Source organism: Orcinus orca, chromosome 21 (genome assembly GCF_937001465.1).
Source record: "Orcinus orca chromosome 21, mOrcOrc1.1, whole genome shotgun sequence".
NCBI lineage: Eukaryota > Metazoa > Chordata > Mammalia > Artiodactyla > Delphinidae > Orcinus > Orcinus orca.
The window spans coordinates 23,060,736-23,077,293 of NC_064579.1; the positions used below are offsets into that span (position 1 = coordinate 23,060,736).

Here is a 16,558-nt window from a genome sequence, read left to right on the forward strand (position 1 = left end):
GGGGGCGGGGTCTCTGCTGTTAACGCCTTTCTCCCTCTCCTGCGACTCGCTGGCTCGCCTGTTGCGGAGGCCGCTGGCTCCTCGCTTGCAATCCTCCGCCGACGGCTTCGCGCTGCCCGGGGATCGGGAACCTGCGAGACTCTCGTCTGCGGTGCTAAGGGTGTGCCTCAGCAGCCCAAGGCGCAGAAGAGGGACGCCCCGGCCTTGGGGCCACTGCCCTCGCATTATTTTCGTTGTCGCGAACGCCGTCCGCCCGGGAGGCGCCCCGTGACCGGCGCGATGAGTGCCAACGAGGACCAGGAGGTGAGTCCGGGTGGACGCTCCTTTCCCGCGCAGGCGGGGTGCCCCTCTCCGGCCCCGCACGTGCCCTCGCCTCTACGGCGGCAGCCTCGCTGAGGTGCCCTATGTTTGCGGGTGTCCTGCGCGGAGAGGCCCAGCGCGCCTACCTGGGTAGGGGACCACCTCTGCCCTTCCTCCCCCGCACTGCAGTTTTGAGTTTTGCAAACCCTGGGGTTCCCCCCAGGTCTCCTGATAACGAGGGCGAGTGTCCTTGGCCCGCGACCCGGTGCACTTGGCTCGCCTTAAATCCCGTGTGTTGTTCAGCGCCTGTGTTCTGAGTTAGGCTCTTTGGGAATCTAATCACCTTTATATTTTAAAATCTGTTGGCTGGTAGAGAAAGTTAATTGAGTTAGTTAAATTTCTGGTGCAGGGAAATAATGACACTAGTGTCTTCTGGCTATATTGCGTGGTGGAAGGAATCATTTAATATATCCATCTGATAGTTGTCCAGTCTGTTTTGACCATCCATGTACTACCGGAATTGTATGGTTTACACTCAGATATTTTCTCGTGAAATGCCACTTTGACATTGAATCATATGATATTAGAGTTGTAAGTAGGTGTTCACTTTTCATTTACAGTATACTGCTTGAAAGTTAGTACTTTTACATGACACATGTCATGGAATCGCGGTATTGGAAGTTACCTTTAAAGAAGACCCAAAGTTCAATAAGCTGTGATGTCTGAATCCTTCTAAAATATTCTTGCCAGTTGAGTTTCTAAGCTAAGGCGTGAACAGTTATTACTGTGTAGCATGAAGCGTATAGTGTAAGGTTTCTCAACGTTTTCTCAAAGTTTGGCCCATGGACCACCGCCTAGAACCGTTTGGGTGGTTGTTAGAAAAACAATTACCTGCACTCTAGCTCAGATTTACTGAATTGAAATTCCTGCGGTGAGAACCAGCCATCTCCATTTAACAGTAAAATAGCATCTTCTTCCACAGGACAGTTTTTCAGATGTTTGAAGACCATTTTCCTGCCCAGTTTTTCAGACCTCCTCCTCTCATGCCAACTGGTTCGTTTTAGCTCTTCTCCATTTGTTCATTCTTTTTAGTTCCTTCACCCTTCTGGAATTGTGTATCTGTGGACACATTATAAGTTTATTTATGTTCTTTTTTTAAAATTGGGGCATTGCAGTTTTCTACAGTTAGATTTACTGTCAACAAAAACCCTTAAAGTGCTTTATGCAGAGCAGTTTGTCTTTCATCTTCTGCTCTGTATGTTTAGGTACCTAAGGACAAGTTCTTCTTATCCTGTAAAGTTTCATCTTGTTAGATTGTTTTTAAAGGGCTTTTAAAATTCTTCTGCTGCTCCAGCATGATTCACTATCCCATCAAATTGTCATCCACAAATTTGATAAGCCTGCCTCCAACTTTTGTTCCTGTCCAAGCCATTTAATTGAAATATAGGGAAGGATTAAGGACAGAAGGAGTAGCACTACATTTTGAGTAATGTTGTTTTTCTAATCCCATCTCAGTTATTCCTCGATCCAGTTTGAATTCTTATATTTTTTTTTCCTGTGAAGGTAGCAAGAGAAACCCATGGGGCCTTGCTGAAATCCAGGGAGACTGTTTTGTCTCTTTCCCTAATGTACCAATCCAGTCACTCTCCCTAAGAAGGGTTGTGAACATATACCTTGTTTTTCATATTCTTGCCAAGTCGTAGGGGCTACTCCTTAACTCTGCTGGGTCCTCACAAACTCTTTCTTTAGTGATCTGTCTTAAAATGTTGTCCACGTAGGTCAAACTCACCATCCTGTAGTTTGTAGAATTCTCAACATGCATCTTTTTGAAAACTAAAATATCTGCGGAAGTGCAGTCTTTCTTTTCTTTACCTCTTCTGAGGTCTTTGTCAGTAAACACGACAGTGATTGGGTCTTCTCATTTGTAAGCCCACAGCATTCTAAGAAGTATTTCCAGCCAAGGATTGCTAGTTACATTTTCTCTTGCAGTCCTTTTTCCCATCTTGGATAGATACTTGTCAACCTCTTTCTAACTACCATTTTTTAAAAGTTCTTTTTATTGTCCGTAAGTGTTTTTTCAAGTTTTGTGTCCTTCTGTGGTAGGGATTACAAATATAAATAGTATGTGTAAATCATGGGGAATGACTGTGTTTCATCTCGTCCGCAAGTTTAATGTTCTTTCTACCCCAGGCTAGCCTTTAGCAGAGTGAGAAAGCACAGGCTCTGGAGTTGCTTTAAACTGAATCTTATTTTCCTCCCTAGTAGGAAGGAGAAAACAGTAAGATCTTCATAGGATTGATGTGAGAATTAAGTGAGATAATCCACTGCAAAATGCTTAGCGGTGCCTGGCGCATAGTGTTAAAGAAAGGATTAGGGTTGTGATGTGTTAGTATAGCACCTGGGTCATAAACGTCGAACGCCATGTAAGTCAGCCAAGTTTTACGCTGTTGAGTGGACTTGAACCAGAAACAAAAGATCCTCTATTTCTAATCCGTTTATATGACCAAACAATGCTCCTGTGATTCATTTCTTTCAGATGGAACTGGAGGCATTGCGTTCTATTTATGAAGGAGATGAAAGTTTCCGGGAATTAAGTCCGGTTTCATTTCAATATAGGGTAAGACCTGGCATGAATAGAAGCACTTACTACTTTGTGGGAAAAGACGAAAGTTGCTTTTTAAAATGCTGGGGGTTTTTTTTTGTTTTTTTTTAATTTAGTGGTTTATATTTATTATGTCTTTGGATTTGCTGAAGCATTTAAATGAAAACTCATCACTATGACATGAGTTATTTTCAACTTTTGAAAACTTAATTCAGAAACTTTTAAAAACTAAGATAAACGTTTTTATTGTAAGAGAATTTTAGAATGTTAGAAACAGAAGAAACATTAGAAATTATGTGGTTTTACCTTCTAATCTTAAAGATAACTTCTCAGTCCTTACTTCCCAAGCTCCCACAGCTGATATTGATAAATGTTAGGGTTAAAATCCAGGTCTCTAGTCCAAGTCTAGCATTCTTTTTACTAGCCTATAATTTAGTCAAGAAAAGTTGATATTTTCTTAATTCTGTATTACCAATGTGCATGAATATTTTATGAGTATGTGAAATGTCAATTTTTCTTTAAAATAAATGTTGCTTATAACTCTTTTTCAACGTGGAACAGTACCAGTATTTTATTTTATAAATAAATAACATAAACCGTTTATCTGAATGATTTTAAGTAGTAGTGGGTGGTATGGAGAACTTTTTTTATAAAAGACTTATGCAAGATTTATGGTTGTTAACATTGTCATCATTTAAAATAAATTGTTTGATGGGCTTCCCTGGTGGCGCAGTGGTTGAGAGTCCGCCTGCCGATGCAGGGGACGCGGGTTCATGCCCCGGTCCGGGAGGATCCCACATGCCGCGGAGCGGCTGGGCCCGTGAGCCATGGCCGCTGAGCCTGCGCGTCCGGAGCCTGTGCTCCGCAGCGGGAGAGGCCGCAACAGTGAGAGGCCCGCGAACCCAAAAAAAAAAAGGTTTCTCCATTCCTATAGAATGAGGACTAAACTCCTCAGCTTGACACCCAGTGCCTTCTGTTTGCTTTGGACTGTGTCTCCAGACTTTCCTGGCACTGGCATCTGTTAGACGTGATACCTTGTTAAATGTTTCCCTGCACTGTCGTTACTACTCTGTCTTGGGACACGTTGTTTGCTCCTGCCCTCGCCTCTCCTCCATCATGCATCCGACCCTTCCGTTAATGCTTACCCCAAGCCTCCTCTGTGGCGTACGTGGGCCATGTCTCCTCTCTGTCCCCTGACTTCAGAGTAGGATCGACTAGTCCCCATTTCCTCATGCTGTGTTCTGTCGCTTTGGAGCTTTTCCTGCTGCTGCAGTTTAGTCAGTTGTCTGAAGGTCTGTCTGCCTTGAAGACAGCGGTGCTCTTGTCTCTTGGGTGATGCACAGTGTGAGGCGTGTGACAGTTTGTTTCTTCTTATACTTTGAGTAAGCGTTTAGTGACTGCATAAAGCAAGTAACTTTTATTACTTTTTTTTTCCTGCTGTACAGCAAAGTAGAGTTCCCTGTGCTATACAGCAGCTTCTTATTAGTTATCTATTTTATACATGTTAGTGCGTATATGTCAATCCCAATCTCCCAATTCATCCCACCCACCACTTTTCTTACTTTTTAATTATCTCTACTTAAAACACAAGCATAAACCGATGACGTCCATTATGCAGGTAATCAACTTGTGTAAGTATAGCAACAGATCCCGAAGTTCATTTGACATAATTTCTAAGCCTCACCTTATATTGATGTGGGGTATGATTGAGGGTTAGGAGATGTGAATAAAAACATTAGTGGTCAGAAAATAAAAGTGAGTCAAGTAACAATTTAGGGTGAAAATTTTTTAAGTCTTTTGACTGAAGTTTAATATTAAGTATTTAAAAACCCAGAAAGCAGCACATATACTAAAAATACTACAGAAGAGATTAGCATTGCCCTGTGCAAGAATGAGATGCCGATTCATGAATCATTCCATAGTTTTATTCGAAAATCATCGTTCTGCAGCAACCAGTGTGATGATTGTTTCAGGCAAGGATCCTTAATGGATACTGAAACCTTTGGGTGAAAAGTTGTTGAGAAACAAGCTATGCACATGGTTTTGTAGTACCACCCACAGATTTCTTCGTAATTACAAGATGAAAAAGATACCTTTCCATTGAAGAGGTCTGGAGAATATCACCCTAACCAAGTGATCAAACTTGGTATCACCACTAATGATTCTGGAAGGTCTTACGTGCCTCATTATTTGGTGCTGGGGGAGTGCACCACATCACCTCCCCAGTATCTTTATCAAAGCCATTTACCAAAGCCGTTTAGTCTGAATCTGAACAGAGGAAACAGTCAGTCCTGATCTGGGGACTTATACAAGAAAACTGGCCTAGGTTCTTTTTGTCATGAAAGACATTTAGGAGGTGGGGTGGGTACTGGGGACTGTTCTAAATTAAAACAGAATAAAGAGATCTGACAACCAGATGTAATCCACGATCCTCAACGGATTATGGATTTGGGGGTTGAGGGAGTGCTTTGTTAAAGGACACTTTAGATACAATTGGTGACTTTTAATATAAGTTATGAATTAGATAATATTTTTGTATCAGTGTTGAATTTCTTGGGTGTGTTAATGGTTTTGTGGTTATAAAGGAGAAGGTCCTTATTCTTAGGATACTTTAGTTTAAGGACATTTCATGATGTCTGCAGTTTACTTTCAAATGGTTCAACAAATGCCAAAGGAAAACAATCACATACATTGGGGAAAGGGAGTTGGTCCTATAGTGGAAGAAAGAGAAGGCAGGTGGAATAATAGGTATGTGGTGAATAAGATACGTGTCAGTGAATGTTCATTGTTCTTCCAAAATAAAAAGCTGGGGAGAGCAAAAGAAATAGAAAAGACATCTTAAATTCAGGTCAAATAGGTGATCAAAACATACAAACTTCCAACTATAAAGTAAATAAGTTGTGGGGATGTAATGTACAACATGGCGACTGCAGTTGATAGTACCCTATTGTGTACTTTGAAAGTTGCTAAGAGAGTAGATCTTAAAAGTTCTCATCACAAGAAAAAGAAAATTGTAACCATGTGTGGTGATGGATGTTAACTAGATTCATTGTGGTGATCATTTTGCAATATATACAAATATTGAATCATGTTGTATACCTGAATAATATAATGTATGTCAATTATACCTCAATTAAAAAAAATTTTTTAAGTAAATTTACTTATTTATTTTTGGCTGCATTGGGTCTTTGTTGCTGCACGCTGACTTTCTCTAGTTGGGGCGAGCGGGGGCTACTCTTCGTTGCAGTGCGTGGGCTTCTCACTGCGGTGGCTTCTCGTTGCGGAGCATGGGCTCTAGGTGTGTGGGCTCCAGTAGTTGTGGCTCACGGGCTCTAGAGCGCAGGCTCAGTAGTTGTGGCACATGGTCTTAGTTGTTGCGCGGAATGTGGGATCTTCCTGGACCAGGGCTGGAACCCGTGTCCCCTGCATTGGCAGGTGGATTCTTAACCACTTCACCACCGGGGAAGTCCCTAAAATTTTTTAAAACTTTTTCAGGAGTTTCTGTCCAGCCTAAGGCACTCCTTTTCCTTATCTCTCTACCCTTTCCTTTTTTCTATAAATTTTACATTTCATTTTCTACTTTCTTGGGATCGTGCTAATGCATATCGGTTTACCTGTTCTTAAAGCCTCTTATGATTTAGCAATTGGAAAACTTAAGACAAAAATGAGGTGTTTCAAGTTTGTGGATTTTCATTTTTGTCCATTCTCTTCTTGTTCCCATAGTTGATGTCTTATCTTTGTCCTCAGAAAGCTTTGATGAAACAAAAAAATACATGTGTCAGACATAATCTTGGGGTTCGAAAAGATTGGAGGGCTGATGAGAGAGACAGACCATGGACATCAGCTAAAGCTGTTTAAAACAGCCTAGGAGTGAGTTAAAAGACAGATTAATCAAAGGCTGAGCCCTCACCCTCTGCTGGGTCTTAGCCCATACCCCGAACTTTTCAAGATATGACATGACTGATCTGATCACGAGCATTGGAAAGAAGTCAACATTTTAAAGATCATCATTTAATATTCTGCCTTTGTAGCACTTTTTACAAGCCTAAGATTTCCCTTTTCTTCAGATAGGTGAAAACGGTGATCCCAAAGCCTTCCTAATAGAGATTTCCTGGACAGAAACCTATCCCCAGACACCTCCAATCATATCTATGAACGCCTTTTTTAACAACACCATGTGAGTAGTGTTCCGTTTTCATGAGGTGTTTTCTGTTGGGGGGCGGGGGCAGGGTAACTGTCTCTCTTACTTTTCTCTTAGCGATGTATATCTTGTGCATTGCAGATCATCAGCTGTAAAGCAGAGCATATTAGCCAAGTTACAGGAAGCAGTGGAAGTCAATCTCGGGACGGCCATGACCTACACATTGTTTGAATATGCCAAGGACAGCAAAGAGCAGCTCATGGAGAATCACCATCCTGTCCATTCGGCTGTGAGCAGGGCATTCAGTTTCACCATACTTTGTTTGTTTTGGTTTCACTCTGCTAGTAATTCATTTTTGCTAGTTATTATTGTTTAAAAATTGGAGGGAGACTTTGTGTTAGATTTAAAATGATAGTCACATCTGAGTTAAATAAGAACAGTGAATTTTAGATTTCTCAGTGTCTGCTTATCTTTAAAAATGAAATGATATTCTCTAGATTTTGCCCTTCACATAAGCCTAGAACACTTCGTGGGTGTGCCAGAACTGAGCTGTGTACAACCAAATACTTTTTCAAGTGTATTTAACATCTTCATAAAGCTCAGATAGAAGATTTCTTACCTAGTGCTGAAATACATATGAAATTACATACTTTCTCCACGAGGCTTATTTAGTTGGAAGTAGTCCTGCCACAGTTCAATTGGAAAGTGTTGCAGCTTAAGGAGACTTCATTAAATAGGAAAAAATTATTTTATTTGTAGAATTATTTTAGGAAATAATTATCTTTTATGACCTTAAGCAGGTATGTGTTAGACCCCTCTGCACCAAGTCACGCACTCCAAGACTTTCAGTGGTCAGTATCAGTTGAGTTTTGTCTTGTAAACCAAAGGCCACGAGCAGTTCTGGCTTCCATGTTCCCCATGACCACAAGTGGACGCTGACAGGCAGCTGGAGACGCAGTGGAGGGCGAGAGCTCCTGGACTGCAAGAGCTCCTGGACCGGGAGCCAGACCGCATGGCCCTGAGCATGCACTCCTTTGCTGTGTGATTTCGGGCAGTTTCTTAGTCTCTCTGTGCTCTGTTTTTTCATTTGTAAAATGGGGATTACAATAGTATCTACCTCGTGAGATTGTTCTGAGGATCAAATGAGTGATGCTGTACAGCATTTACGGCAGTGCTTGGCACGTAGTGAGCATTTTAGGTTTTGTCTATCTGACTACATGACCCCAGATATTTTAAAAATTTCCTTCATTTCCTCTGGGAACCAGGAGGTTCTAAGTAGGCATATGTGATTTTTCTAAAGACATATTTAACTTTCACATACTAGCGCATTAACTGAACTGTAACATTACCTTGGCACTTCAGAGCTTCAGCATAATCCTGGGATCAGATCTTGTTTCTCAGGGACCTGGTTATAACAGTATAACTAATATTATGGCCTTCAATGCGAACTTTTAGGAGAGTGAAACCAATAATGTGCTAAGGTTCCTGATCTAATAAACGAATACAATAATAAAGGATTCTTTTACTTCACAAACCTAAAAATTGTCAACTCATTTCAGGATATAGCCATATTTAGTGTAATTCAGTAAGTTTTAAGGCTTGAGTCTAAGAATTTGTTCTTTTTTTCTAGGCGTCCATAAGCAATATCATCTCAGTTGAAACTCCTAACACAGCCCCATCAAGTAAGAAAAAAGACAAAAAAGAACAACTCTCAAAAGCCCAGAAACGGAAGCTGGCAGATAAAACAGGTTTGTGTTATTTTTTTTCTTTGATAACACACGTAACTGGGTTGCTTTTTGGTATGATATGAATGCTTAATAAGTATATTTAGATTTAGAAGATTAGTTCTCTATACTCTTCATTCTTGGAACATTGGGATCAGAGACTGTTTTAGGTCACAGACGTACATTGAAAATATTTACTACTACTTTACCACAAGAGTTAAACATTTGAGAAGAAGGTCAAGTGGCAAAGTAACTATAAATGAGTCTGAAGATTGTAGACCATTAGAATAGTGTACAGATGTGTGTCCTACTGGTACCCTCTCTGACATGTTTGGAATTTTCCTGTTTGTTTACCTTTATGACAGATAAGTGTATTTTTGAAATTTTTTTGAAATATAGCTTTTATCTGAAATGAAGTCTGGTATACCATCAAATCTTAACACAATAAATAATTTAATGTTTTCGTCTGTAGTTGACTTACTTATACAACAAGATTTAAGAATATATATTTGGTCCTTTTTCTTTATTTAACCTAAAACTTTGCAAATTGACATCAATTTGTAAACTTTTTTCCCAGTTAAGGAAAATGAGGACATTATCATGTGTGCGTATAGATATTTCTATCCACGTACACAAGTGTGTACCTATACTTACGTCTGTATGTGTGTGTTATTGCTGTATGGTTACAAGCTGCCCTTTATTAAAAGAAGTGACCCCTTTACTTTGATGAAGAGGTTTAAAATAACACCCTTTCTTTTATAAAGTTATGGTAGTTTTTGGTTGTTTATGTTTTGTTTAATGTCATTTGTGGCAAAATAAAAAGAAAGCAACTGTGTTGGCCCTCAAAATACATTTTTTGAGATCGTATTGGTTTATGAAATAGAAAATCTGGGACTCCATTATACCTACTGTCAAAGCAGCATTAAAGTATAAACAACTGAAGCAGTAAATTGTTAGCCATTATAATCTGTTTTTTAGAATTTTGGTTCATCTCTTTCCAGAATGTTTTAACATATATGTCAGTTAGTTTGTTACTGTTGCTTTCATACATAATGACCTACGCTTGTTCCCTTCCATTACTATCTCCCTACCTCCCTCTCCTTGGTGATGCCCACCTAAAGTCCGTATCTTCCTATCAGTGTGGTGCAGGAGCTTGTGACTTGAAACTTGCATTCTAAATAAAAATTTAATGGGACAGTCATGGCACTGTGGGTGAGTTTTGGTTACCAGAATTGGTGATCTGTCCCCGTTCCCCCTTATAACCAGTGAGATAAGATTCTTATTGGCATGAAGGAGAAAAGAGCCATTAGCATCTAAAATTGAGCTCCAGTGATACAGCTTTTCTCCTGTAAGAATCACAGGGTTAGTTTCTGTTTCTCTTACTATACAATTAGTGTCCTTTATTTGAATGCAGATTTTGAAGGTTTCATAAAATGAGACATATATAGATACATGAAGCAAAGAGGAAATCAGGACAGTTTAGATTGAAAATTTTTAGACTACATTTATTAAACTATTTTTCAAATTTGAATAAAAGAGTGAAATTACTTCATAAACTATAAATTCTTATAAAAGGGTTGAGCTTGCTTTTAAGCGCTCCCAACAGATTAAAGCCCTGATTAAAGAATGTCAGGTTAAATAATGGATATTTTATCAGAGCACAGCAGTTAATAAATAAGTTGGCCCGGCCTCCTCTTAGGTTTGCAGGCAGACGTGTTCAGAAGGCGTCTTGTCTTGAGCCTGCTTCCTGGTATGAACACTAACTCACAAAAGAGCAAACTGACCCAACTTCTCACTTCAGTAAGCAAGGACCTTTTATTATTTAAATTTTTAATAACATTTGTTGTGTAGAGTAGTATATAAACTCTTATTTAAATTTAAATATTACTGATTGGTCTTAGATATAAAGTTACTGTTTTCATCCTTTAGATCACAAAGGAGAACTTCCTCGAGGTTGGAATTGGGTTGATGTGGTGAAGGTATGTAATATTTATATTTCAGTCTTCAAAAAATTGTTACAGTTATTGCCATCAAGTAATGAAATTTATATCTTCCATTTTCTCCCCTTCAACCTTTGGATTTTACTGGGATGTCTGTTTCCTTTTTCACGTTCAGCATGTAAGTATCTTTGAAATATCTTTCACATTTTTCTCTTCCCTACACCCTCAGTTTTAGGTTTTCTTTTTTTAATAATGGAAAATCTGTAGAAATGAGTTATAACTACAGTAAAGTGTGCCTGTTTATGTAAGTACATCTTAAGAATAGATGTGCTAAAATATGACTCTAAATTATAGATAATATGGAATTTGAAACAAGTCATGAAAAGGAGTGCTTTGATTTCTTAGTAGAAGTTAAGTATTTTTTTTACGGCAGACCCTAAATGAAATTTCCCACCATCGTCAAGAAAGATTTTCTGGTTTTGTTGTTGAAAATTGTTTACTTTCCACTTGGAACTTTTTTTTTTTTTTTTGTGGTCACGGGCCTCTCACTGTTGTGGCCTCTCCCGCTGTGAAGCACAGGCTCCGGATGCGCAGGCTCAGCGGCCATGGCTTACGGGCCCAGTCGCTCCACGGCATGTGGGATCTTCCCAGACCAGGGCACGAACCCACGTCCCCTGCATCAGCAGGCGGACTCTCAACCACTGCACCACCAGGGAAGCCCCAAAGCAGTGTATTCTTAAAGTTTATTTTGAAGCCAGCTGTTTGGGCCATAGGATGCCTTTTCTGTAGAACCTATTTGAAGTAATTTTTGTGCTTCTAAAATCTAGTACAAAAATATTACCTGAGAGTAGGGAGCCATGAGCCACAACTGGAATAAAGAAACACAGTACACGCAGACCTTGTTTTATTTCAGTTCACTTTATCTTGCTTCGTAGATACTGTTTTGTACAAATTGAAGGTTTGTGGCAATCCTGCATTGTCAGACGATGGTTTGCATTTTTTAGCAATACAGTATTTTTTGATTAAGGTATGTGCATCTTTTTTTAGACATCATGCTATTGCACAGTTAATAAGCCACAGTATAGTGTAAACATTTATATGCACTGGGAAACCAAAAAATTCGTGTGTCTTGCGATGTTTGCTTTATTGCGGTCGTCTGGAACCCAACCCGCAAAATTTTGAGGTCGGCCTTTACTACTTCTTGCCTTCCTGGGAAGAGGCTGACCCTATACAAGCGATCGGTGTGGGTGAAGCTTCTCTGGCGTTCTCTCATTGACTTGGGCCCCCGCCACTGATCCTTCATAGATACTTACCATTGTCCCAGGTGCACCTGTATTTATCTCACCAGCTAAGTCTGCTCTCCCCTTAAAATGCCGCCTGCTCCAGAAGGAGCTGTCTCCCAAATCAGAGTAAGGATCCATCTTTCTGGTGAGGCCCATCGCAGCCAAGCATGAAAAGGAGAAGAATATGCATCATCTTAAGTGATCATGCGCCTCTTTCCCGAGAGCCGTTTTCAGTTTTTTTTTTTTTTTTGATGTGGACTATTTTTTAAAATCTTACTGAATTTGTTACAACATTGCTTTTGTTTTTTGGTTTTTTGGCCGTGAGGCCTGTGGGATTTTAGTTCCCCAACCAGGGATCGAGCCCACACCCCCTGCATTGTAAGGCAAAGTCTTAACCACTGCACTGCCAGGGAAGCCCCCAGTTTGTTTTTAAGAGAGACTTTCTTAATATAAATTAGAATTTTAAGCCAAAAAATAAAGTAAAATTCAAATAATCCAGTAATCTTGGGAGATGGGAGAGATTTTTAAGGAGCTTACCACCTAGACACGGTTTGGACTCAGAATCCATTACTCTGAGCTAGTGGTTTCCACATGTGGTCTTTGGAGGCCCTCTTGGAGGGACTGTCAGGTTCAGACTATTGGCATCAAAATAGTAAGGTGTTTTTGCCTTTTTTACACTTCCTCTCGCACATGTACAGTGGCATTTACGAGAGGCTGCATGAAGTGTGATGATGCCATCACTACGTTCTCTATTAGAGCACTAATGGAATGTGTGCTTTTACATTCTTGCGTTTTCCAGAATTTTCTAAGATAGTAAGTGGGTTTAGGATCTAAGTACGTTCATTTCTGTGTTCACTCCGTTTGTTCCTAGTACTTGGACTGTGTTTTTCTTGGCCATTTTCCATTATATCTGCCTTACTATAGAAGCAGATTTGTGAGCACCCAGCTATCTTCTGTTGAGCTCGATAATAAAGAGATTTGCAAAAATGTGAAACAACACTACTCGTCACTTTAAGTTTTGGTTTTTTGTTTTAGAAAATGCAGTTTTTCTTTTTTTTTTTTTTTTTTTTTTTTGCGGTACGCGAGCCTCTCACCGCTGTGGCCTCTCCCGTCGCAGAGCACAGGCTCCGGACGCGCAGGCCCAGCGACCACGACTCACAGGCCCAGCCGCTCCGCGGCATGTGGGATCCTCCCGGACCGGGGCACGAACCCGTGCCCCCTGCATCGGCAGGCGGACTCCCAACCACTACACCACCGGGGAAGCCCAGTTTTTCATTTTTAAAATGTGACTGGGTTATCATTATTGTTATTTTTATTTATTTATTTTTAAATTTATTTTATTTATTTACTTTTCTTTTTGGCTGCGTTGGGTCTTCGTTGCTGCACATGGGCTTTCTCTAGTTGTGGCGAGTGGGGGCTACTCTTTGTTGTGGTGCGTGGGCTTCTCATTGCGGTGGCTTCTCTTGTTGAAGAGCATGGGCTCTAGGCATGCGGGTTTCAGTAGTTGTGGCACATGGGCTCAGTAGTTGTGGTGCATGGGCTTAGTTGCTCTGCGGCATGTGGGATCTTCCAGGACCAGGGCTTGAACCCATGTCCCCTGCATTGGCAGGCGGGTTCTTAACCACTGCACCACCAGGGAAGCCCCTGTTATTTTTATATGAATTAAATTTCTCATTTTTCAAATGCAGGTAGGTATAATGTACATTTTAAAAAACAAAAAATCTCTTTAGGATCCTCAATTTTTAAGAGTGGGAAGAGGTCCCGGAGCCAAAATGTTTGAGGCGCACAGTTTGAGACTTACGTCACATTTTCAAAACTGTAAGAATTATGTAGTTAAGATGAGTCTTAAGTGTTTTATACATTGTTAAAATTTTAGAATTTATTGTTTGTAAAAAAACAAAAATAGAAGAATATCATTCATTTTATAAATGGTGCCTTTTGTGTACTCTTGGTTCCAATTATTCTTGGAAAGCTTCAAGGGATTTTTTTACCCCTCTTGTTCTGTTGAGGTTATGTTTTCAAAGAATCCTGTTTAAAGTAGCTGAGGCTAAAGTTGAAAAGTATTTCCATATGGTGGAAGCTGTAGATGGTGCAAGTTACTTGAACCTTGTTGCCTGTTGTTCTATTAACTGTAAATGTTGACTTGATATGATGTGGAAATAGTGAACTCAAATAATATGAAAGCTTAAGTTTGTTGAATATTTCTTTCATCTTTTTTTATAGTTAAGCAAAACTGGCTCTAAAGATGATGAATAGCACTTGGAATTTGAGACGAGGGAGGAACAGCATCCTTTAAAAAGTAAACTGGGTTCAAAATCTTTCATTACTCTTTTCTGGTATTGAGGTGGCTTTCTATAAAACAATTTTTTTTGTATGTTTCTTATGTAAAAAAATGTTTTAAGCTGAAAGTTCATGAAGAGATCTGGTTGTATTAAATTACTTTCACAAACTTGCCTTAATAAAAGGTGAAAATGCTACTGTTTAGTATACTTTATGAAGCCAATTGGCCTTTATAAATGGACAAGTATGGAGAATTATAAATCATCAGTGTTAATTTATGTGATCTTATTCTGGTGGATGTGATTTTTTTTAAGGAGTATGAAGCGCTTTTCAAATTCTCATCCCAATGGAGCAGAAGACTGAGTGAACAGTGAGTTCACAGCGTGATCCATATTAATAGGCTTCTCGTCTTTACGTCTTCATCCCTTCTTTCTCTTAATTACTGAAGCATAAATTGCTTCAGAGAAATTTAAATACTAGTATTTGAACTTTATACATAATATTCTTTGTAGTTCCTTTTTATTTTTCAAGGGTGAACTGCTTTTTAATAAATGAATATCTGTTTATACTTTCCTCCTGGTTTGGGTTATGTTTGATCATGAGAGCTTTCAATGGTATGTGGAATAGGAGAAAGAAAAAAAAAAACCAAATCTGCCAAATACATTAGAAAGCATTTGACTAGAAGTGCTGGTTCCTATTTAAAACCGTTCCCTTTGCTGCATATACCAAAATGGGAGTAAAAGATGCCTTAATATTTAATTTTTATATTGTTAGAGACAGTGGTTTTCATAAATTCCTATTTATCTGTTGTTGTGTATTTTTAGTTGTTTGATAACTGAGTTCTTCTAAGTGGTTTCACATAAAACCACATTTCAAGCATTGTTTCTTTTCAAGTATCCAAATGTACGTCTGAGCCCACTCATCTTTGTAAAAATAGACATAGAAGTCTTTCAAATGCTGTTTTAGCAGGAAGTTACTGATGTGTATGTGCGATTTACAGTGACTCTGTATATACTCCCCAGCTTGAAAAGCACTTAGAACTACTGCTGTGGTTTCTGGAAGAGTCAGTTGTCGGTTCCTCAATTACACCTGTGCAGCTCGGGTCTGAGTTTTTAAAGAATAGTTAACTTTTAAAGAAATTTCTTTATCAAAAGAGCAGTTTGAGTTATATCCATGGTTTTTGCTGGGTTAACATTGGCTTCAGTTAAATCGTTTCAATTATAAAGTAAGTATAACTATGGTGAAGAAGCTTGTCTCATTTTTAAATGAGTCACATTTTATTTCTTGAATTAATACGATGGAAACGTCGAAATTCAGGGCCACTGGAATATGCCAACTTTCTTGTTTTGGGGTTGTGTGTATAGTTTTGTTATGCTGATTTGTTTGCTTGTTTTTTAAAGAAACTGAAACTACTATGTCTGCTAGTGGAAGAAAATGCTTTGTTTTGCTCTGAAGATTCTGAAATTATTCAGGCATATTGTGGTTCATAGATTACAAAGAATAATGCTAGTTAAACGCCAATGAACTATTTTTACTCTTTTTATACGAAATGTACAAATTTCGGGGCGGGGGGTGATGGTGCCAGCGGTGCCTCTTACTACCTTATGTAAAACACTTGAACATTCTCATCAATATTGCCATCATCTGTTTAATACTCCCAGTATATTTTCTCAACGTCTGTTTACCTAAAGTTGTATGGAATGACATAATAAGCAATAAAATCTGAATTACACTCAGTGATGTTTCTACATGTTTTATTTCACATCACTTGGAGAGAGAATTGTTGGTGCTGTAACTGCACAGACTTATGGTACAAGATGTACCATCCAGCTAGAAACTGTTCCAAATGTTGGACTAAAAAAGGTTTTTTAAATGAACTGATGAGGGTAAGATATACCCAGAGTCTACAAAATTAAATGAAAGTTGGAGGTTAAGGGCAGCTTCAGCTTTCACAGCCTCAGGGGGCCCAGAGACAGGAGATGAAGTCCAGGGTCACCCCAGGGTAGGGAGACATAACACACGCACACGTGCACAGCATGCGTGAGGCTGAGACCTGTCCCCCGTGGGGGCCCTGAGGAAGAGTTCTGGTCTTGAACTTTGGTTCTGGGTATAGCAGAAAATGTCAGTATACATACATGTACTCTCCTGCACCCATAACAAGTTATCTCATACTTGGGTTTCAGCCCAAATTCCTCCCCCATGTGGGCAATCTCAAAAAAACCCTCAAGCCAGGATGGTACCAGGTGGGTAGAACCTCTGGACAACTGGTAGAAATGACCACAAATCCA

The 16,558-nt window shown here is 39.5% G+C and overlaps 1 protein-coding gene across 7 annotated transcripts; it reads left to right on the forward strand.

Annotated features, from left to right (window-relative positions):
* The first annotated feature begins 12 nt into the window (after positions 1 to 12).
* Positions 13 to 16,006, forward strand: RWDD4 (RWD domain containing 4). 7 transcript variants are annotated; one of them, XM_033409211.2, is made up of 8 exons: positions 13 to 303; positions 2,837 to 2,917; positions 6,970 to 7,079; positions 7,161 to 7,332; positions 8,674 to 8,791; positions 10,467 to 10,567; positions 10,697 to 10,746; positions 14,214 to 16,006. In XM_033409211.2, exons 1-7 carry the CDS (start codon positions 280 to 282, stop codon positions 10,742 to 10,744), a joined length of 654 nt encoding a protein of 217 aa, XP_033265102.1. In that variant the 5' UTR covers positions 13 to 279; the 3' UTR covers positions 10,745 to 10,746; positions 14,214 to 16,006. The 7 variants fall into 7 exon arrangements, with proteins under 7 accessions (XP_033265102.1, XP_033265104.1, XP_033265108.1 ...); XM_033409213.2 differs by having other exon boundaries at positions 14,585 to 16,006; XM_033409217.2 differs by lacking the exon at positions 10,467 to 10,567 and having other exon boundaries at positions 15 to 303; positions 14,214 to 14,289; positions 14,585 to 16,006.
* Positions 16,007 to 16,558: the final 552 nt, after the last annotated feature.